The sequence below is a fragment of the Xiphophorus maculatus genome, chromosome 19 (genome assembly GCF_002775205.1).
Source record: "Xiphophorus maculatus strain JP 163 A chromosome 19, X_maculatus-5.0-male, whole genome shotgun sequence".
In the NCBI taxonomy this organism is placed as follows: Eukaryota; Metazoa; Chordata; class Actinopteri; order Cyprinodontiformes; family Poeciliidae; genus Xiphophorus; species Xiphophorus maculatus.
This window is the reverse complement of record NC_036461.1, coordinates 1518881-1542027: the sequence shown is the minus strand read 5'-3', so window position 1 is coordinate 1542027 and position 23147 is coordinate 1518881. Positions and strand designations below refer to the sequence as shown.

The 23147-nt window shown below is 38.5% G+C and overlaps 1 protein-coding gene and 1 long non-coding RNA gene across 2 annotated transcripts in view; one reads left to right on the top strand and one right to left on the bottom strand.

The window, feature by feature from the left end:
* Positions 1-267: 267 nt before the first annotated feature.
* Positions 268-6918, top strand: klhdc1 (kelch domain containing 1). Its single transcript, XM_023353276.1, has 14 exons — positions 268-349; positions 435-550; positions 1270-1340; positions 1455-1572; positions 2187-2299; positions 3575-3662; positions 3733-3816; positions 3895-3975; positions 4789-4847; positions 4958-5067; positions 5158-5230; positions 6001-6085; positions 6259-6311; positions 6569-6918. The coding sequence occupies exons 1-14, from the start codon at positions 340-342 to the stop codon at positions 6711-6713; spliced, it is 1206 nt and encodes a 401-aa protein (XP_023209044.1). The 5' UTR covers positions 268-339; the 3' UTR covers positions 6714-6918.
* Positions 6919-10581: 3663 nt separating this feature from the next.
* LOC111612133 overlaps positions 10582-23147 on the bottom strand; it is a 40325-nt gene continuing 27759 nt past the window's right edge. Inside the window, exon 5 of the long non-coding RNA XR_002754424.1 lies at positions 10582-11766. This is a non-coding gene — a long non-coding RNA (uncharacterized LOC111612133). The remainder of the gene's footprint in view (positions 11767-23147) is intronic.

Here is a 23147-nt window from a genome sequence, read left to right as displayed (position 1 = left end):
CTTCATCCCTCCTTCCATCATGGTTAACTATTTGCAGAGCTAACTGTAAAAGTTGCATTTTCAGTCATATATGACTGAATTATTACACATAAATAACAATTATATTGAGAGTAAATTAAAAATATTGTTTGTATTGTGGAGTTTTAAAGTATACATTTATCACTGTGTGTAAACAAACTGAATTAAAGGAATTAACGCTTTGGGGAGATTTTATTATGCTGAACGTGGAGGATCGGAAGTTGTCTTTTATTTTGTAGTAGTGTTTACACAGCTGCTGGTGGAGACGATGAACTTGTTGTTGTTGTTGCGTCTCGGGAGCAAAATGCTGAAATTAACAGCATGAGAAAAAGTAACCCTGCAGCTCTTTCGCGAGTGTGTAAATATGTTTTTCATTTAAAATACACGTTTCTTCCTTTTCTCTGCTGAACCGACAGGACGGAGGATGGACCCCGCCTTTGAGCGGCGCTGCTCGGAGCTGGTAGCCCGGGAAAGGAGCGGACACACGGCGGTGGTGCTGGACAGCCTGCTGTATGTGTGGGGGGGCTACATGGTGAGCGAAATACACAAATACGTCACCAGATCCACGGAACTCTGCATGAACAGCATTACTCCAGTACTGCGCTTAGCTACAGCTGTCATTTCGTGTCTCTGTAGTTTTTGGTCGTTTCGTACCCGACCTGCCAGGACGTTTTATTCCTACCACCGATTCCAACCCCCCACCCCCATCCTTTTCATGCCCACTCCTTGCCATGTCATTTCGTACCAATTCATTTGAACAACTGCATCTCCGTTTATCTTTAAGTGAAGTATTTTCATTAATTACTTTTCCATTTTATTTCAAGTCAAAGAAGAAAGAAATGCATGTTAAATCCCTTAGTGGATAAAATTTTAATATGTGTATAAACATACACATAAATACAAATATATAATTACAGTACAAACAAGACATTGTCTAAGTTATCCAGTTAATTTGTATATAATAATATTCTATTTGTACATAGAGAAACGCATTTAGCTCCAAAAGGAGTGGAGTAAACAATACATTACATGTTGCAATACTAATGAAATATTATACAATTACTATAAATATATGCTAAAATTTATTGTGATGCATATACACTTACAGTATTACCCCTGATGGGAACTAAATGTTGGTGCATATTCATTTCCTTCTTCCATTTTGTATCTGTAAACAAACAGTTTAATGAAATCATAACTAACTTTGTGTGGAATGATGCTAGTTATTAATAATCCTGTTTTATTTTGCAGTCGATTGCAGATGAAGAGGTTTTTATTCCCAGTGATGAAATCTGGGTCTATGACTTGGAAGGAGGGATATGGTAAGAAGTAATCAGGTTCAGCTGAACTCCTGTTGACCTCCTGTTGACCTCCTGCTGACCTCTTGTTGACCTTTAATAATGAAAGTTTTCTTTGTTTTGTCCTGTTTTCTGAAGGCAGGTGTTCCACATGGCCGGTGACGTTCCTCCCTCCATGTCTGGGACCTGTGGCTCCTCCCTCGGTGGAAACATGTACATATTTGGAGGATGTGATGACGGCGGACAGACCAATCAGGTCAGAGCGCCTCACCTTGCTCTTCTGTTCTATAATTAAGATTATATGATTATTGTTAACCCCAACAGGCAGAATTAGGTGTGCGTTTATCCAGCCCCTTGCCAGCATTAATTCCCCTGAACTTATTAACCTTTTGCTCCAACCATAACTTTCAGTATTTTATTGACAAAAATATGAACAAAATTTTAACATGGAAGAAATATTTGACATATTTTTCAGATTTATCACAACATTTTGTGTTAGCTTTGTGATGACAATAAAACTATTTATTACATCTTTTTAACTTTAGGGTAACATGTAAAACCCCACAAACACAAGTTTTTGTTCTTGAAAATCTTCCCATTTTAAAGGATTTTGCATTATTATCTTTACTTTAATATATTTAAAAATTATTATTCTATCTTTCTTTGCATGCTTCCATGTTGCCTCTCATTTATCACTTCTAATGATAGAATATAAATATATCCAACGGTCACTGGAGAAAAGCAGGATCCTCTGTGTAAATGTATAATAATTTGATGTGTTTAAATGTTTGATAAAGTCATAATCAGCCTTAATTAGCCTAATAAATGTAACTGAACTCTGTTAATGTGAACGTCTGACTGTTTGTCCAGATGTTCAGTGTCGACCTGACAGACGGTCAATACGTGTGGAAGAAGATCCTCCCAGACTCTGGTTCTGCTCCCTCACATCGAGACAAACTGTCCTGCTGGGTTTATAACGGAAAGTGAGGAACTCAAAACGACAAATTCCTTATTTTCATTGTGTTTTAGTCAGAAGTTGATACCAGGAAGTTTTACAAAAACAAAGTGACATCATCCCAGAATCGACAGGCTTGAGTTTGTAAAAATTTTAGTTTGGGAAACCATGGTTTAAAAAGTGCTAAACATGAGTGGCTTGTTTAAAAGACAAACTCTTTGTCTCTAAAAACAACACGGCGGCACAGATTACCTCTACATGCAAAGCATTTCTGAAATTCTGCCCATTAGACAGAAGAGAAAGTGGCTGACAGCAGGGTCCAAGAAAAACGGCAAAGAAGATGCAGCTTATTAGAACAATACTGTTAATAAAGGTATCATTTAAAGACATTTATTTTATTGTTATAATTATAATTTTTTACATCCACATTGCAGCAAAATAGAACAAATACCTGCTAAATATGATAGTTTTCATTCACTTATTGCACAGAAAAATATACTTATTTCTCATTTTTCTCCCAAATCATATATTATAGAAAAACACCAAACTAACAGTCAGATAATATCTGATTGATTAGGTTAATATAAGTAGTCATGGCACCTGTAGTTACAATCCATCCAGTTTTTTCATGTAAATTGGTATAAATTGGTTGTTTTACTAGATGACAAGTAAAACAAATCACTTGTGATGCTAACTCCCACCTGCAGGTGGCAGAATTTCTAACTTCTACGACTTAGTTGTTTTTACTTTAGTGGAAGCAATTTCAAAAATTGCAAAAGAAATAATAAGAAACACTCATCAGATTGATTTGATAATCAAGAAAATATGATGAATAAATTGTACAAAAAGACATAATATAAAAGTTGTATTGAATCAGTAAACAAAGTGCAATGAATGACCAGCCTCAGGTTTACTTGGCGTCAAGTTATTGTCTGATTGATAAAAGTCACATTTATACAGGAGCAAACCAAAGCAAACCCTCAGTTTACACACCTTGCAGTACAATTTGTTTGGAGAGGATTTCATTACGAAAAATATTGCAAATATTTCTAAAGTAGCACCAGGGAAACAACGTATTACTTTAAGTTTCATGTATAGCGATTAAAGTTTGAGTCCAGTTTAGTCCAAATCACAGCTAAGATGTTCAGAGACTTTGAAAGATTTAAGTGTAAAGATGTAACAATATAAAGAACATTTATCATATAACATATAAATCAACATTTATCAACGTATTAAAAAATATTTTGGGTATGACTTGGTTGTAAATATAAATGTTTATTTCCATGCTGTGTTGTTCTTCCAGGCTCATCTACTTTGGAGGATACGGCCATAAAGTTCTGGCTGATATCACCAGCAGGAACCGAAACTTCATCCTGGATGAAACATCCTGGGTAACGTATCAACCAGCTGGAACTAACTCAGGACTTTTTAACATCTTTAAGAGAATGGTTCTGTCTGCAGGTGGATGATTTGTTTTGGGGATGGAACAATGAAGTTCATGTATTTGACCCAGTTAAAGGCAGCTGGGCTGAACCCCAGACTCATGTAAGCGCATCATGAACAACTCTCCACCCTGCGGTCCGAGACGTTTTCAGAGCAGAACCGTTCTGTTTCCTCCTGCAGGGCCGGCCTCCCGCTCCCAGAGCCGCCCACGCCGGCGCCACGCTGGGGCGCAGAGGCTACGTCTGCGGAGGCCGAGTCATGGTGAGGGAACTGCTAATCTATTCACAAACACTGTAAAAAACCTGCAACTTCTTATTCTTAGTGTCTGAATCATATTAAACTTTTCATGTTTTACACCAGGAAGGATCATCAAAATGATTTCTTTTTGCTTTTTGATGCAGCTGTAAACTTCCTACAAAATCAGAACCTTATGTCCATTTCTTTAGTATTTGGCAGATTTGCTTCTCATAACAGATTGATGAATGTTTTCCTTCTGACAGAACCGGAGTAACTGGGTCAGGGTTCTAATGTTTAATCATAAATGCTAGTTCAGCTAATACTAATGCGCTACACTAACACAGCATTTAGCGGAAGCTAATGCTAAAATGCTTAGCACATTTTCTTCCTGTATGTTTCTGTTTGTCATAAAGTTATTGGGAAAGAAAAAGACAAGAGAGGAAATGAAACTGAACTCGTCAAAATAAGAGCATGAATGTAAATGTCTGACTACTTGAAGAATTTGTTCCAGTTGATAACCAAAACTTGAACTTTATCAGGCTGGAAGTTTTCAAAACACTTCAGTAAATTAGCACTTTAAAATTTGTCAGGAAAAATTAATGTACTGGAAGCTAAATGCGGTAAACATTTTCAAAGTTAGCAAAAACGGACAAGTGCTAAGAAAAAATTAGCTGTGCTATCAGTGGATTAGCGGAAGCGCTCCCACCACTGCTGACCTGATGACAGACAGTAAAAAAAAAAGTTGATCTTTTCATACAGTGCATGTAAATATCTGTGCATTAACAGCCTGATGTAGTACAGCTGGATGCTAGCTGCTTTGCTAATTTTTACTCACAGGAAACCAGGACAAATGACCTTCACTGCCTAGACCTTGAATCCTGGACGTGGACTGAAATGTCAGTAAACAAACACAGAATGCTCCAATCATATTCAGCCAACATGTCTGACCAGATGTCATCTGAAAATGTTCAGTATCATGCAGACAGTTACTGTGATTCATATGCAGAGTTCCTTCATCTGCGGCTCCGGTGGGCAGATCCTGGCATACGGTCACGGCTGTGTCAGAGTCCACCATGTTCCTGTTCGGAGGCCTGAGTGTCGACTGCAAACCAATGAGTGAGCAAATATACCTGCATATTCATCCGATTAGCATCCAGCTCATGTTTTTAGTTCAGATCTCTTCATCTTCACATATTTCCACTTCAGGTGACGGCTGGCTGTTTGACGTAGAAACTAAGAAGTGGAGGGAGTTTGAGCATCCCTACCAGGACAAGCCCAGGTACCAGACTGACCTTAAAGGTCAGGAAACAAAGTCCGAACCGTCGGGACAAAGTCCTGAAAACATTTTGCTTTTCTCTGTGGGTCACAGCAAATTGAAGGGGTTTGTTTCTATGGAGAGCAGTTTCATTCAAAATTAAATCAAAAGATAAATAAAAACTGTATTAATAAAACATAAAAATAATACATTTTGTGAAATGTCTTGAGATATTTGCTGTGAATTGGTGCGAAATATAAGTAAAATAGAATTTAATAAAATTAGTAAATGATTAATCAAATGCTCCATGAATAAAAACTAAATTTATAATAAAAATATTTTTAATAGGGAGATTATTTTCTCAGTCACAGTTTTACTGTTTATTAAGTTATTCCAGGATCCCCAGCCCTCATGAAATAGTGCTTATATTAATAAGTCAGTGAAATACACAAAATAGCTCCATAAAATGAAACACCATTATGAAATAAGTGATGATATGAATATGTAGATGAAATATAAATAAATAAATCTAAAACAAAAACTGTGATTAACAAAATTAAAAAATATATTTACTTTTTTGATGGGGGACATTTATTTACTTGATGGAGTATTTAATAATGAACTACTTAGTGTATTTTTAATGTAATTTGAATGAATTGCTCTGTCAGGATAAATATCCAACCACTGAGGGTGAATTGATATATGTGACCCTGTCTGCATGAGAGAAGCTCCAGTCTGAGTTAAATTGTTTTCACTCAGTTTATTTTAGACATACGTTGTTTTTCCTGTCTCAGGTTGTGGCACACAGCCTGCGGCGGCAGAGACTCAGACGTGGTTGTGTTTGGAGGAAGCTGCGACTACATCCTGCTTGTTGACACTGTGAGCATTTCATGAGACTGAGCATCATGCTGCAGCTCAGTGGATGCAGAAAACATGCAGTCATCTGTTTAAATTATCAAAGCAGGAAGCACCGACTGTAAAGTGGAAAAACTGCTTTATTTATTCTAGTTGTTGAAATAATTGTAATAATCTCGTATAACTATATTTTTCAGGGGCATTGCAACGACGCTCTTGTTTTCCAGATGCAGCCACATCCTTTGTTCAGGTAACAAACTTCGTCTCATGAAGCTGAAGAAGAAAACAGGAAAACTTCATGTAGCGATTTAGACATGAATGAAACATAACAGACAATATTAACCGTTCATCTGTCTGTGTGACGTATTTGTTCCTCTAAATGACGGCGGTTTTAATGCTGGAAACTTCAGTTTGGAATTTGAAAACTTTGGTCGTGTTACTTTAAATAGGACATTGTCTCTCGATATAGAAATGTAATTTTTTGACATTTTGTTTTGTCCCTGACAGGATTTGTGAGGATTACATTGCTAAGAATGTGAGGACCTTGGGGAGGCTGAGAAAGCAGCTTCCTCTCCTCCCTCCCAAGCTGCTGAAGGATCTGCAGAGGAGGATTTCTTTCTACCGGCCCTCAAAGAAGCAGAGCAACAGCTGAACCTTCAAAAAATGCCAAAACTGCACAATGACATACAGTATACGGTGACTAGTTTAAATTTAAAAACACACTGTGCTAATATGTTTGATGGGGTTTTATTTGATTATTTTACAGATATACATTTTCTTTTGTACAGTGTTTGTGTCCAAACAGTTATGTTCTGTTTATGTGATGGCTGTTTATTAAATAAGATATTTGAAAATCATTTCACAGAGCTTATTCACGCACAGCCTGGTGTTTCCTTAGGTTTATTTTATTTTGCATGAAAAAAGAAAAACTAAATTTTTTGTTTGACTCGTGCAGCTCCATGTTGAACCACCGAGTGGCAGCAGATTCTCTCGTGTTTGGCTGAAATGTGGAGCAGAAGTGCAGCTGTGAAGGCTGAAAATCGTCCTGGTGCCACAATCCGTTTGAAAAAGTGCAGGAACGGGTCGGGGAAATACTGGAAGCAAATATTTCCTTTCCTAGAGAAGCCAGGACAGTTTAAAGTCCAGCATTGCACCCAAAAACTGTTTATTTGACTAAATGAAGTCTGAAGAGGGAGCCTGTTCTCTGCGGTCAGTCATTTCCTGATTTAAAAGGAAGTTTAGGAACCGTAGGAAACAAACACGCAGGCTCTGAGGGAGCCTGCCGGGAGTAATGGGACGACATGACAAACCAGGGAGGTCTGCGTCTTTTCACACTGAGCCTCCTGGCATCAGGTCAAGTCTCTGCTGCAATTACAGGCTTCAAGCTGTTAAATAAGCTGCCAGAGCCAGAGGGTCAGGTTACATGGACCCTAAATACCTTTATGTAAAACTGCAGATAGTCGTCTTTACTTCTGCTGACCAGTCAGCTGAACTCCCGTTCAATAGTGTCCATCAGCTCTTCTTCTGCGCCGTCGTACAGGATGGCGGGCGTGGCGGCGGAGGCGCTGTGGCCGCTGCCAGACATCCTGCAGGAAGTGGATTAAAAGGTGATTAAAAGCGAAACGTTATTGTGAAACAGGACCAGTTGTCAGGTTAATGGTGTCCTGATCCCTTTACGGTGAATTTGATCTGGTCACCGCTTGTTTCATCCTCCACTGAGCTCAGATGTGAATGATTAATGAGAGCCGTCCACTTACTGCTGTTGATCAAACACCGGCGCGCTTTCCAAGAACGTTCCTCCTGCTGACAACTTCTGGGTCTCAGGCTTAGAGGACAAACGAGACAAAACAGCGATTGAAGCAGATTGATGTAAAACTTTTATCACACCCTGAATACTTACAGACAAAATTCAAGTTATTTAACAGGGATTGGGTGACAAACCAACACAGAGTAGCTCATAAATTTATCTTAAAGTGTAACTAAACTTTAACCAATAAGAAAATTTGACTGCAGTAGTCACTGTTCAACCCACAGGGGGCAGCACTGTGACAGTTTTAGGCCAAATATTGCAGAATAAAACATATTTAATCAAAAATGTCACAATTTGCACAGGAACGTGAAGCCAGCAGCTTAAAGGCCAATTTATACAGTTGATTTGGGGGTTTAGTTAATTTAGTTTAGCTAGAGATTTATTCAAGATTTTAAAAGTAAATTAAAAATGCATTTGTATTAATCCAAATTTACACTAATTTACACTAATACCCCAAAATAAAACTAGCCAGTTATCTTCAGATGTCACTAGTTGGTTACTTTTAGTTTGAAGCTAAACATTTAGCTTCCTAATTAAATATTTAGTTTTTTCTTGATAAGCAAAAATATTTAGGTTGGAGTTAAACAAGGAGTTTGCTAACTAAATAGTTAGCTTGTTAATTAAATATTTGGCTCGCAAACAAAATAAATATTTAATATGGAACTAAATATTTAGTACTTGCTAAATTAGTTTCCCTTTACTTAAAAACATTTTGTTTGAAGTTCAACATTTACTTTGCTCACTATGTTGCTTACTGACTAAATATTTGGCTTGTTAATTAAATATTTACCTAGCTAACTAAATATATTTAATTTGGATCTAAATATTAGTGTGTAAACTAAGTATTGTGCTTGCTAACTAAATATTTGGCTACTTAGAGATTTAAATTGCTAATCAAATGTTGTGTTTCCCTTTAATGGACATGCGAAATATTTTTCAATATAGTCAAATATTTCGTTCCAAACTGAAAAATTAGCTAATTATAAATTTAGTTTTGAATTGTGACATTAATAAATGAAAATGACATTGGAAAGTAAACCTCCACCTTGTTGTCGCTGTTAATTCATAATTCTGACTTTAACTGACCTGAATAATAATGAATCTGTTTAACTTGATAAACCTGTTTCCTGTCAGAGAACTTCAGTCTTACATGGCGCCGAATCAAGCCTGCAGGTTTGAGTTGCTTCCTGTGCGTAAACACGCAGTCGCTCCTCTTGTTGACATCCACGCTCCGTGGGACACGTGGCTCCTCCAGCTGTGGCGGACAGCTCGGCTCGTCCTCCGTGTCCTCCCCGCTGAAGGGACACAGTCCATAAGTCCTGGACCTGGTGAACGTTCTCCTTGGAGGGGTTTTCCTGACAGGAGCCCCCCGTCTGTCCGTGTCATCGTCAGAGTGGGGCCCCTCGCCGCGGCTCTCCGGCTGCGCGCAGTGAACCTGGTGTTGGCTGAACGGCCGTCCGGCCTGCGGGGCAGGATGGACAGCAGCTCCTCCTGCCTTGGACAGCCTCACCTCGCTGACACACGCAGGTGCAACTTTCTTCCCTCTGCTGCTTCCGCTTCCCATCGCTTGTAAAAACCAACTCCTGTTTCCGAGTTTCCCCACCAGGCCGCGCTGGAAGCTTCCTAGCGGGTTAAAGACGGAGCTCCGCCGGAGCAGATGTGGCCGAGGACATTCCTGCAGACGCACAGCTGGAAGCGTCCCCGCATGTCCACGGGACCAGCTCAGAGCCGCAGCCTGAACTTTCTAACAGCCATCCGGATGGGAAGCAGTGGATCTGTTACATAACGCGGCTGGGCCAGAACCCCCGGGAGAAAACCCCGCCTTCTGCCGGGGAACACACACCCTCTCAGTCAGACGGAACAAAGAAACTCTTTCCACGTTAGAACCAGGATTTCTCACTTTAAACCAAAAGGGAAAATAATCTGATTTCAGTCGCTTGTAAAAATATGTATTAAACATTTCCTGAAAAATATTTTTACTGAGATTTTATGTGAAAAGTGGAAAAAATAAATATTTTTTTTCTACAAGCTGAAAATGTTTGGATTGGTATTAATCCCACCTGAGTCCAGGTGTGTTAAACATCTACTGATGTTTTCTCCATTCTTTGTATCAGAGCTCAGATAGGCTGGATGGAGAACATCAGTTTTCAAGTCACAGTCGTTCAACTGGATTTAGGTCTGGACTTTGACTAGGCCATTCTAACAACGGATCTGATCTAAGTCATCCATAATATCTCCGGCTGGATGTTTAGAGCTGTTGTCTTGTTGGAAAGTGCAGCAGCATGATGCTGCCACCACTGTGATGTTCAGGGTTATTTTCCCACCAAATCATTTTGTTTTCCCCTTTAAAACCAGTTTTTGTCTCATCTTCGTTGTTTGATTCTCTCTTGTTGTCTTGACAACATCTGATCTACTTTTGCTTCTTATGGATATTTTTTTCCAGGATTTTGAGGTAAATGTGAGTGAATTCTGCAGATGAAAACTTTTACACTTCAGCCTCCCAGACATTGTTTTGGAAACTTTTTAAAGATTTAAAGACAAATCTGTCTAAAACACAGGTTTGTCCTCAAGGGCCACAGGTACAAAACACTGGAATGAAATGGCTTCATGGCCTCCTTGTGTAGATCGGTTCTCCAGAGCCTTACTGGCCTAATTCTTCTGTTCAGGTGGTGCAGCAGAGGCTCATCTAAACGTTTCAGGACAGCGGCCCTTGAGGACTGGAGTTTGACACCCCTGGTCTAAAAGAACAAAGAGTAAGAAAAAACTCAGTTTCAGTAAGCGTTTAAGCGCGGTAACCCGCTGTGTGGCCGACAGCTGGACGGCTGGTTCTCTCTGGAGGATGACCAACTCAGAGGCACCTGTTGTTTAAGCGAACGCTGTGAATGTGGATCTGTGTGTCCCAGATGATTCACTGTGGAGTTTCCAATCATTACTTCTGGATTTGAAGGAAAAATGGAGAAAACTGAACATTAGAAAACATTTAAAGCTGCTGCATTTCAACACTGTCCAGCTTTCTTTGCAGCTCCGTCACAAAGACTGGCTTCTCAGCGCTCCCAGCATGCACCAGGGTGTCATTAAGAAAACCAGACTCCCACATCTGGTAGAAAACTCCAACAGCTTCCAGACGAGGGGAGGATCCATGTGCTGCAGCCACGGCCGGCCGGCACATAGCTGTGGTTTCTGTGACTCAGGAACTCTCCTCCAGCAGGAACCGATCCTGGAAATCTGGCCGGATTTTAAAGACTCCACCCAGGAGTCAGCCTGAAAAACATCTTTAATAATCCTGCTCTGGATTAAACACACAGTCTTCTTCTTGTTGATAAATCTGTATTATTATAAAGCCGATAATGTAAAAAAAAAAAGGTTATCAGGCAGTTTTTTACATTTTGTGATGTTAGCGCCAAACCTTAGAAGGTTTTACTGGGATTTTATGAACTAGATCAACACAAAGAGCAGAATAACTATTTTTAATATAATAAAATCTATAAAGTGCTGCATGTCTTAACTCTGATACCCCCAAATTAAATACAAAATCTGCAACTAAAAGGAGCACAGGGTGTCCAAAGTGTGGCCTGGGGGCCATTTGTGGACCTTGGCCTGGTTTTGTGTGGCCCACAACTGCAGTTCAAGAATGATACAAATTCAGAGATTAATACCAGAGATAATCTGGACACATAAAGTAATTCCAGAGGGGTTGCCAAGGCAACCGTCTGCACAGCCAAAGCAGCTGACCTGCAGTAAAAGAAAGATGGCCGCCTCCATCCGTCTTTGAGTCGTTCTTCTGGATACAGAACGTTACAGAACGTTGGCGTTCTGTTTGCGTTAACAAGATGGCGGTTCGGCTGCAGGAGGAAGTCGCCCTCCTTCCTCTCTCGCCCGCCGTCTTCCTCACACACTGTGAACACAAAACAAACATGGTGGACAAAATCATGACTGGTGGAAGTTCAAACTTCTAATTAATAATCATGACTTCCTGTTTCAAACATCCACGTCACACAATACTTATTATTATTTGGATTATTCCAACCAGAATGAATAAATTAAAGGTTGCATTTTTAACTTCTGTGTAAATTATGCTTCTGTAATATACATAAAAATGTGATTTTATTTCAGGGTTTTCTCAGCAGTGTTGATGTTTTTCTGACAGCACGAAGGAGGAGAGATTCATTTTGCTCCTGATTCTGATGGTAAAATCCATGTAATTATTACAACCAGCAGATGGCGCTAGCACGCAAGAAAATTCCTACATTTCTTCTACAGAGATTTCTGTTAATACAGAAAGTTTCTTTGGAGGACAGTGTACAGTACCCATAAAAATGGCTTTATTTTTGTTAGATAAATACACCAGGAAGACTCTGGTAATCTGATATCAAGAGAGAAAAATGAAACAAAAACTGTTAACTGTCCATCCAGTAACAGAAGTAAAGAAATCCAAGCATAGATGTCAGTAAATTATGTAGGTAATAAAATATCACAGGGAAATATGTATTTAACCTGAAGGTGCTTCCTTTATGCAGAAAGTAATCACACTCTGCTGTGATTTCTTTCAGCACATTATTCCACACTAACATCTTTAGATCCTAAACGTTCCCTGGGTTCCTTCTAAAATAGTCTTAGTCTTGCTAGCTGGTCTAAATGATGCTTATTTATTTGTTATTAATATTTCGATGTTGTTTAAATGCATTTCAAAAGGACTTTTCTTCAGCAGTGGAGTCTTGTCTGATGCATATCCAGACCATTGTGGTTTGTTGCATTACTTATCATTTTCATTTAAACTATTTTAGCAGCTAACTCCAGATCTTTCTGAACTTCTCCACAATTGATCATTTGTTTTTGGGAAATTCTTTTAATCTTTCATTTTGTTCCTCTGTCTGAAATCTTGCGAGAAGCATTTAGTTCAGACATAATAATGTTATTTCCCTTTCAGGATTTTGGCTCCACCAGCGCTTACTGGAACCTTGACCCTGTTTTGAACAGTGTGGCTGGACAGTCTGCAGTCAACAGGCCACAGAATCAACAGAAAACAATGACAGCCTCTCTAAGCTGCTCCGACGCTCGATACCAGGATCCGCTCTCTTCCTAATTATCCGCCAGGTAAAGAGGCTTCATGTGGAGAGAAACCCTCAGCCATCAATCCTTCCATTTCACTGGCTTCGTTTGTTAGCGTCACACTGACAGAGTCGGAGCTGCTCAGCTAAATTTCCTGCAATAAATCTGTTTATCAATCTAGACTTTTCAGATTGTTGGGATTGAAAATGTTAAACCTGAACTGTTTCTCTTAAAGTGGATAAAAAAGTCCAGATAATCCTGTTTTCCTGTGGCTAGAATTTAAAATTCCACCTTAAGATCATTTTTCAGTTTAGTAAATAACTTCTTCACAACTGCAAGGAAAAACTGAGAAGTTATGGAAGATCTACCAAGCAATAAATCACCAGCAGCAATAAACAGGCCAGGCAGAGGTTTTAAATATTCTCGCATAAATTTAACTTCTATCAAATGTAAGTTCTACAAAACATGTGAAAACAAATGACTGAAGATTGATTTAGCTGACACTGAAAATGCTCTTAAAAATAAAAAATGATAAAAGTGAAGAATAGGCTTTCCTTACATTTCTGCTCAATAAATTAATGAGTTTTACTTCTTCAAAACACGACTTAACTTTAAAAACAGTATTTTGAATCTGTCAGGTTCTCAGCTGAATTTATGTTTTTGGTAGTTATAAACTTATGTAATGAAAAGCAACAGTTTTTATGCACCTACAGTTTTTGCTAACTTTGCAAACATTTAGCACAATTAGCTTCCCCAGAATGATTTCTTCCAGATACAGTTTTAAACGCTAACAGCTGTTTCAGTTCAATAGAGAATAAACTTCCGTGTTGAAGTTTTTGTTATCGTCTCTGTAAGGAGTTTTTTAGGTAGTTAGTTTTGTGCTCTTATTTTGAAGTGCAGCAGTTATGTTTCCTCTTTCTCTCATTTTTCCGATAACTTTATATAAAACAAACAAAAAAAAAGCAAATTAGGGAACAAAGTAAAAACATAAACACAATGTCTAACGGCATTATATGTTCACAAAATTATATTGCCCCTGGTGTCAGGGTTATAGTTTGAAGTTAGCACATTAGCATTAGCTTCTGCTAAGCTTCGTGTTGCTGTCATTAGCAGAACTAAAGTTTTGTTTATTGCTTTAAAGTTAGTGCAGCTAACTTTTTAGTTGGCCACCGCTGACTTCGTCCATATTTTACAGATATGATTGTTATTGCACAGTGAAATGTAGCATTTTATTTTCTTACAGATTTCCTTCTATTAAAATGATAAATCACAGTAACTGGTTTTTCTGCAGCCTGCCTGAGTGATCTATGGAAAACTGCAGCTGGGTGGTCATTATGCAACTTCATTAATACAGTGTTGGTGTCTACAGGGGGGCGTTTTAACAGCCACGCCTTTATAACTATACATTTCTGTCAGCAGGATAAATCACAATGAACTGTATTTGAGAAGCTTACTTTTATTTATTCATATTTCTTCATTTTTGCCTTTTAATCACAGAAAGGCAGCTAAACTCTATAAAAGGGTCAGTTGGGTCGAGAAATAATTTCAGGCAATCATGAATTTTCTTAAAAAATAAGATGTAAACACCTGATTTTAATGATGAATAACTGAACAGTAAGCTGCTGCTGACACAAAACACAAACAGTAAGAGGAGTTTTGTCTCAATAAGATCGAACCTTTCTAGAGACAGATGTGATTATAGAAAGTATTCACAGCACTTCACTTTTTTCATACTTTTGAATTTTAAAATATCATACAAGGATAAAAGAAGCTGCAATGTGACCCGTCAAGGACGAAAAACTCAAAGAAAATACAAACAGGAGAAAGTGCAGTGTGACTAGATTGAAGATCAGATTGTTTGAGTCTTGATGTCTTAAAAAAATTATAATAATGCAAAAAAGTAAGACTACATAATCCAACAGAAAACAAAATAAATAAGCCAGGCAGACCAAAAAGGTGAGATCCAAAACCACCTAAATAACTAGTGGAAATGCTCCATGCGGGGGAAGTGGTCCTGATGCTGAGACTGGCTGATGATCTTCCTGACATTTTATTTGCTCCTTGAAGAAAAAGCAGCAGATAAAACTCAAAGCGTGTCTGTCAGGTGTTTCCTGCCTCTCCTCTTTCGCTCCCTGTCTGTCAGAAGCAACAAAGAGAATCAGAGAGCAGATCTGATTCCTTCCCTCGGCGTTTCTGCTCCAGAAACATTGTGAAGGTGAAAGAAAACCACAGCTGGCCCTCCAGAGGAAGCAGCAGCAGCTTCATGCCGTCCGCGGCCATGACAGGCCGCAGAACAGACCGCTGCATGAAAACCTCGCTCTATAATTGATGATGCCTCCAGGCCCAACAGCAAAGTCGTAGCTTCAGAGCCTTCAGACAAACGGACAGATTATCTCACATCTCAAGGTCTTCCGACATTTTTACAGAGTACAGTAACTTTGTGTGTTTGAAAAATTAAAAATTTCTTCAGCTGTGTATTTTTTATTCCAACAAGTCTATGGAGAATCACATTTTGTTCCTCAGTTTAAAGACGAGGAAGTGACATGCAGACCTGCAGCAGTAGTGGTTCAGGATGCTGGTCTGATGAAGTGTACCAGTACAGTAAGGAAACAGCAGAAAGTGGCAATAAAGTGTTCACCACAAGCTGCGTTGGATTGGAAACATGGAGGAAATGATCCGCTTTGTCAAAATAATCATTCATGAAACCTATAAAACTTTATAGGAAGATGCTCCGGTTCAGACAGGAACAGAGTTTAAAGTCTAACTAATTCATCTGTTAGAGCAAAACAAAACAGATTCCACCAAAGTGGGCGGGGCCTGCGGACACTGAGGGGCGTGGCCAGGATGAATGAAGAACATCAAATTTAGCCACTTGGTTATTTAGCAACTTTTCAGATCCTCCAGTGACTTTTTAAAGCAACTAGTAACTAGTAGCAACAAATTCAGACATTTTTTTTGTTAAAAAAAGTACAAACTGACTTTTCCTCTTTCTTCTCCTACTACTCTCCAATTTGCATCATTTTGTTATTTCAGCTGTTAGACGTATGTTTTCGGTTTTGTTGCACTGAATCTGAATTGAACTATAGGATGTATCAAATGACCCATTCTAGTATTTACCAAATTAAAATGATTTTGATGATCTAATATAAAATCAACTCTATCAGGGGAAATATAAACGCATTCTGGATCATCTCTGGACTTTTTACTGCACCCAAACGTTCCCTATCAGAACCTCATTATTGCTCCGGATTATTAGAAACCTCATTTAAACTCGACACAAATCTGAGTGTTTTCATCTGCTGAGGATTGTCTTCCCCTCAGCAGCAACTCCAGCCTTTCTGCTCATTATTTCACTCACTTTTAACCTGCAGAGCCGCCATGAATCAGGCTTTGTTGTTACTTTGAAGCTAGCGCTGGCTAGGCAGGAAGCGGAGAACTTCAGATCGTGGAGGTCCGAACCTCACCGTCAACCCTGGAGTTTATTTTTAATAACTTCACCAAACAAGCTTCTAAATGATAGAAAACAAAAACAGACAGTTGATCCCATAACAGCCACTTTTTCTCAGCTGTTTTCTACCTTTTTAAATTACTGGATAATTTTGGTTTGTTGCTGCGGCTTTGAACTTGGATAATAAATGATGACAACATTGTTTTCTGTTATTTCAAGCTATTTATTGTTTTCACTTGATTCCTCAAATCTGACGGAAGCTTTTAAATGGCAAAAAATGTTGAAATGTTGAATTTGGATCCCAGAATTTCACGGTTGAAAAAAAAAAAGAAAATTGTGCCATGCTTGAATATTGAATACTTTATAAAATCAGATTTTATCCTCAATGTTCAGCGACTCACACTGGAGACGAGAGAGCAAACATGTTGCAAAGAATCGCCATGGATTGTCTGTTCAGTTACTTTGAGTAGACCATTCTATCTCAAATTATACACCTATCATATAAAATCCAGGGAAGAAACTTATGATTATTGTAGTAATCGATTATTCTGATTAATCTGATTATTAGTTTTACCTCTAATAAAATTCCTACAAAATACATAAAAAATTGAGTTTGACACGTAAAAAGTGTAAGAACGAGTTGTTTTTAAACAATAAAGAGACGCATTTAATAATCAAAACCTTTTTCCGGCTCACAGACGCTATCGGAGGACTCTCCTCCTGTCCACCTGGTCTCAGGTGAGTAAAACTTAAAGGTCAATTTGTGCTTTTTGCTGCGTTGTTAACGCCACACATAAAGCTTTAGTGTCAGTTAGCCGCCTGTGGATGCATCCAGCTGGTCTGTATTTAACGGCGACGCTGCGTCTTCCCTCCGCTGGCTTTGTGCTCACAGATCGGCTCCAGGGAGGAAATCTACTCCAGTGTGATTAGAGCAGCATTATTAGCCACTAATTAAAACACTGTTAAAGTCAGCAGCAAGACTTTCAGTGTCACACGCAGCATCCAGAAGCTCAAAGTTGTTTTCCACAACCCCAACAACCACGACGCCCCAGAAGAAACTCAGACGCAGCCGGATATCTGGGTCAAAAAGTCTTTACTCCTCCCTCATCTCATATTGTTTTTGCATTTTGTCATATTTAAGTGTTTCATACCAATTTAAATATTAGTCAAAGGTGACAGAAATAAACACAAAATGCGGATTTTAATTGAACAGATATCCTTGATTTGTGGGTCAGACTGCTGACGTAGCAAAACATTTCTGTATTTAAAATATTTCTTTGTTCAACTTAAAATGCTTTAATTTCTTGAGACGGCAGATTTTATGTTTTTATTAACTTTCAGGATGAGCGTTTTCTAAATCGGGTCATTTTGTAGAAGCCTGAATATACCAGAGTCCTGCTGGGATGACGGTCTTGGATGCTGCAGAGGCATCACCATGGCAACGCAGGCCCCCTGGCGTCGCCGTGGCGATCCAGGCCAACGCATTGTTTCAGCAGTGATTAATTACTGCTGATGAAACAAAAAGGATCCTGAATGTCAGCGGATGACATGATGACATTTTTAAACCTTCTCCAGTTTCAGGTTTTCTGTCGCCTGTTTTAAAAAGAAATCGCAGTAAACAAACTTTAACCTCCAAACAGCCGCTCACTTTAATGATCGTAGTTCTGCTAAATATGCACCAAGCCGTTCCCCGCCACCGTTTAACAAAGACGTCACCAAACGTTGAGCAGGTCCAAGGTGTCTGCATGACGGGGAATCCATTTATACGGTGGAAAATGGCTTGATGAAAAACACAAATGACAAACCAAATTTCCCTGATGAATTGGTCCATTTACTGAAATAAATTGAATTGATGCAAAGGATCCCAGAGGAGCAGAAAATTGTTCAGCTATGGATGAAAACACCAGCAGAGCTTCAGCGCCGCCCAGCAGCCATGTGCTGACAGACTCTTCAGTCCACAAAGTCACTTTTATCGGAGCTTAAAGGTTTCGTTCAACAATTTTAGACACAAATTAGCAAATGTTATCTTTGAGATGACTTCATCTGATTTCCCTTTCTATTTTATGAGAGATGAAAGTGATCACTTCAGATCTGAACTACAGCAATTTGAAGATTACAAACCAATAATGGTGTGAAAAAATTGGACAATCTGTGGAAAGAAAACGATATATTGTATTGTTCTTTTAGAAAATAGGTTTTGTTTAGTAAAATATACAAAAAGTGTGAAATTAGCTACAGAATCAGAAACTGAACAAGTTTATCGTTGATGTGAGGAAGAAGGAAATCTAAGAAAATCATGAAGCTTTCTGCAGAGAACTTAATCAACAATGATGATTGTTGATTAATCTAAAACGTAATGATATGGACACCAAAATCTTCAGCATTTCAGGAAAAAACATGATGCGAGTTTTGAAACATGGAGGTGGAAATGTCAAGGTTTATGGAGCTCATCCTCTGAATCATGACAGTTTTTATTTTTTAGAGTTTAATGAGAAAATAATGAGACAAAGTGAAAGAAAAGTGATTTTGGTTTTGACATTTAAAAAACAAAAGAAAAGATTGTTTTTATCAGAATAGACACATTTTCTTCTACTGGATGTTGATATTTGTGGAAAATTAGGTAAAAACACAAAAAAACAAAACCCAACCTCAGCCTAGTGACAAAAAAAATAGATCTAAAACATTAAACAGCTACTTTCTGTTGAGGAAATTCAATAAAATAAAACCTGCATCTCTAATTATATTTCTATTTAAAATAACCAGTAATCAATTTTAGACTAAGACAGTGATGGAAGGACCAAAGAGCCACTTGGAGCAGGTTTGGATTAAATGTTTGAAAAGGCCTAGTCAAAGGCCACAGCTAAACCTGGATGTAAATCTGCCATAAAAAGTGAAGAACATAAATGTAACAACATCCATCCATGAAGGTTTCTAGTTAGTTTCTGTTCTTCAAAGTCACTTTCAGCAATTATTGTTCTGGAATAAATTAAATTCTGACATCAGCCAAACGCATCGATTTTTTCTTTTCGCCTGTTTTCTGCAGCAGAACGAAGCTTCTCCATCTTCATCAGGGTGAGGCTGTAAACATTTGGGCGCCGTGTGAACAGATGTTATCGGTTAATTGAGACGCAGCTGATCTTGAACGATCGGCGTCCAGCCGAGCGTTGCTGCGGCCACAGCGTCTTTCCTCTTCCTGGTTTTATGGGAAGCTAATCCACACACCGCTGCCGGTTACCGGATCAACGGCGTCACAACTGCAGGTCAATTTCTGAGTTTCATCAGCTCATCTGGACGCTTCATGAACTCAGGCTGACGTCAGGACGAAGACGGCTTCAAACAACTGATCATTTAAAGGTTTGCAAAGATTTATCACACTTTCATGTTGCCTAAAGCTTTGAGAATAAGAACCAATTAAATTAATGTTAGTTCTGATCATAAAGGCTTATTGGATGTTTATTGTAGCAAAAGAATGAATGACTGAATATTTTCCATCTATTTTCTGCTGATTCTCAGGAATCAGATGGTAGAATCAAGAAACATTGACTGAAGAAATGTTTCAGTTCAGAAACAACTTACTCATAATTAAATTTTACCCACAAACCTGGAACCATTTAAGGCAACAAAAATACGACTTTAAGCAGCCTAAATAAAATAGACTAAATACAAATGTCTTCAGATTTTGTGTTGGGCTGTTGTGGGTAAAAGGAAAAATTGACCACAAACGAGTAACTGCTGCCGAAAAGCACAGAAAAAACAAAGAAAACCTGGGATTTCTCTGAAAAGATGTGAATTTGCAAAAAAAGCTGCAGTTATCCACGATTAAACGACAACAGGCAGAAAGACACAGCAACACACGGCTGACCAAACTGCAAAACACTCAAACGCAAAAACTACAACCAACAAAACAGATGGAAAAGCTGCAAACACAAGAAATGGAAGCAAAAGGAAGAAATGTTAAAAACGGCAAAAATGGTGAAAATTTGCTCCACAAAACAGAAATTATTGCAGATTTTACATGTTGAGTCTTTTTTAATCTGTCTGTGTGCAAAATACAGAAACTTTAAAAAACAGTATTTTTATATTGATCATAGTTCATCTCCCTGGTGTGTTGGGCTGATCATGTGTGACACGGAGGAGAAAAAGTGATTTTTGCAATTAGAGAAACATCCAATCATTTGCACAGCCTCTCTGCTGGTTCAGAGCCACAAACGGATCATTATATAACAGCTCATTTCCACCAAACCTTATAAGGCTGTTAATCTTTTAGTGAGCAGAATAAAACGTCTCCGTTACGTTTGACTCAGTCTCACGTCAACATTTCAATATCAAACACAGTTTGGGGCAAAAGTGTTTGCTGTTCCAGGGATGATATTCCTCCTTAATTATCTCTGCTGCTCCGATTCTACATCAGCTGCAGCCGTCTGCGTTCCTGTGCTGCTGGAAAGAGTTCAGCCCGGTTCTGGAGAACAGCAAACACGGGTCACAAGTTCTGAAAACAGAAGCAGGAAGAAAAGACGCCAAAGCTGCTGAATTTTCTGATTTAAATCTGATGCTACCATTTTGCACTTCTGCTTCCAAACTGCTATAAACAAAAGGAGGATTTTATAATCCAGAGAAAAGGCTCCACTGTGCAAACATCAGCCACAACATGAGAGTCTGCTGACCAACAGAAACAGAGCGAGCAGCAGCCGCTGTCCTTGGGCTCGTTTGGGCCGGCCAGAGGTGGAACCTGAAGACTCAGAAAGTGTGTAATGACAATTTTACTGCTCATGCCGACTGAAGGAAAACAGCGGCCTGCTGCCGGGGATCAATGGTCATTAATCTTTCTAAAGAGGCTCTGGTTGCACTTTTTAGGGGTAGAGGGATTGCTGATCCAAGAAAAGGACGTCTTTCTGGGTTCCTGTGTTTGGGCGGCGCAGCACTTCTTGTCTGTTTGACCCAGCGTGGAGAACCGCCGGGTCGGACATGGACTCCAGGTTTTATCTGGAGGCTTCTTCAAAGATACAGCAGAACAAGTCTTAAATTTATCAATCTAAACCGTTTAATGTTCAATTTATCACATTAATTCAGTTTATTACTCTTACATGAGGACGTAGATATTGATGTGGCTGAGCTAATAAACGTTATAAACGTGAGCAAACTTTTAAATGATCTTTGAAGAACATGGATATTAAACAAAACTCCAAGCTTTTCCTGATTCTGCAGGAAATGCTGCTGCAGCCAAAACAACTTTTGGTCTGAAAAATAATCAATTTGTCTCAAATGTTTGAAGATGTAAAGTTTCTGTGAAATGGGTCAAAAGAATCAATGATATTCTGAGTTTTCCTTCTTTAACACAGGAAAATTATCCTCATCAGGATGTTTATGTAAAATGAAAATCTTATTTATAGACAGATTATCTATTGTTTTATACATTAAAACAACTAATCAATTCAAAAACTGTATTTTTTGTATTTATTTACAACATTAGCAGAGAAGGTGAACAAATCATAGAAGAAAAATGAAACTTTCTCTTTAAAATAATGTATTTTATCAATGTTAAGCCAAACCAGAAGCTTTATTTATTTCATGTCTGGTTTTTTTTTAGGGAAGCAGAAGTTAGATGTTAATAATAAATATTACTGAGTGTCATGTTTGTGGTAAACAATAACAATTTGGATGGATGATGATGTTTTTACATAATCTGAAATATTTCAACACATCATCTGATGCTGGAATTCATTTACATTAAAAAGTGGACAATATGATTCTTTTCTAAATCTGTTAACATAAAAATAAATCTGACTTGACTTCATATAAACTGAAAAACTTTGCAACATAATTAGAAAAAGGCTGAAACGTGAATATCTGTGGTAATGAGTGATAAACCCGGGCGCCGGCCTCCCATCATTCCAGGGAGGAAACATTTCCTCCCAGGTGAAACTGAATGATGTAAAATAACGGCTGAATAGTTTAATGAGCTAAATAATCCCTGAGCTGTTCAGCCGCCCACTTTAACTCTTCAGCTAATGTAGCAGTAAAAAGACGTTGCACAACTTATCCTGCCTTAACAATGATGTTTTATGGATTATTATTGCTTCTTCTTCTATATATAAAATACTGTATCTGACTGGGAATGTGACCTGTTGCCTTTGAATATCCTCCTTTGGCAGCTACTCGCTCTCAGGTCTTTTTCCAGCCAGTCCTTTACGCTCTGAAAGGTCAGCCCAATCTGAGTGGCCAGCGCAGGCAGGTGGTGATGGAAGCTGTTCGTTTCATCCACTCATCATTGTGCAGAGCCGTATTTTAGGCTGCAGACATTAGAAACACGTGCAGCGCAGCTTGACCCGTGTCAAGGACACCTGGGCGATGTGACACTAATAGGAGGCGGCACTCAGACATAAAGACACAAACATTAAGATCTCAAAGGGAAAAACTGTCTGATTCTGCAGCCAACATCTCTACACACATCACCTGATGTGTGATTACATTCTCGTATTTACTCAGATAAACTTTAAGTTTGCTTGATAATCTGAAATGTTTGTGTCAAAAAAGTAACATCAGAAGAAAATTCTTGTTTCAGAGAAACTCCACTAATGCAGCTTCTGCACTCATTTTTTCTCTTCTCTGCATAAAGTCGTTGTTTTTCTTTCTTCCAGGTGGACAGATGGTATTTAAAGTTGTAGATCAAATAATATGAATTTATTGGAAAACGTGAAACTGTTTCTTGATTTGAACCAAACTGGAAATGTGAAGAAGTTGTGGTAGAAAAACCAAAGATTTGACTCATCTGAGTTAAT

Bases quoted from the DNA above. Each gene is read 5' to 3' on its own strand.
- klhdc1 (XM_023353276.1), top strand. The intron at 3,663-3,732 runs GTAACGTATCAA...TTCTGTCTGCAG, and splicing joins TCCTGGATGAAACATCCTGG to GTGGATGATTTGTTTTGGGG. The intron at 5,231-6,000 runs GTACCAGACTGA...TTCCTGTCTCAG, and splicing joins CCCTACCAGGACAAGCCCAG to GTTGTGGCACACAGCCTGCG.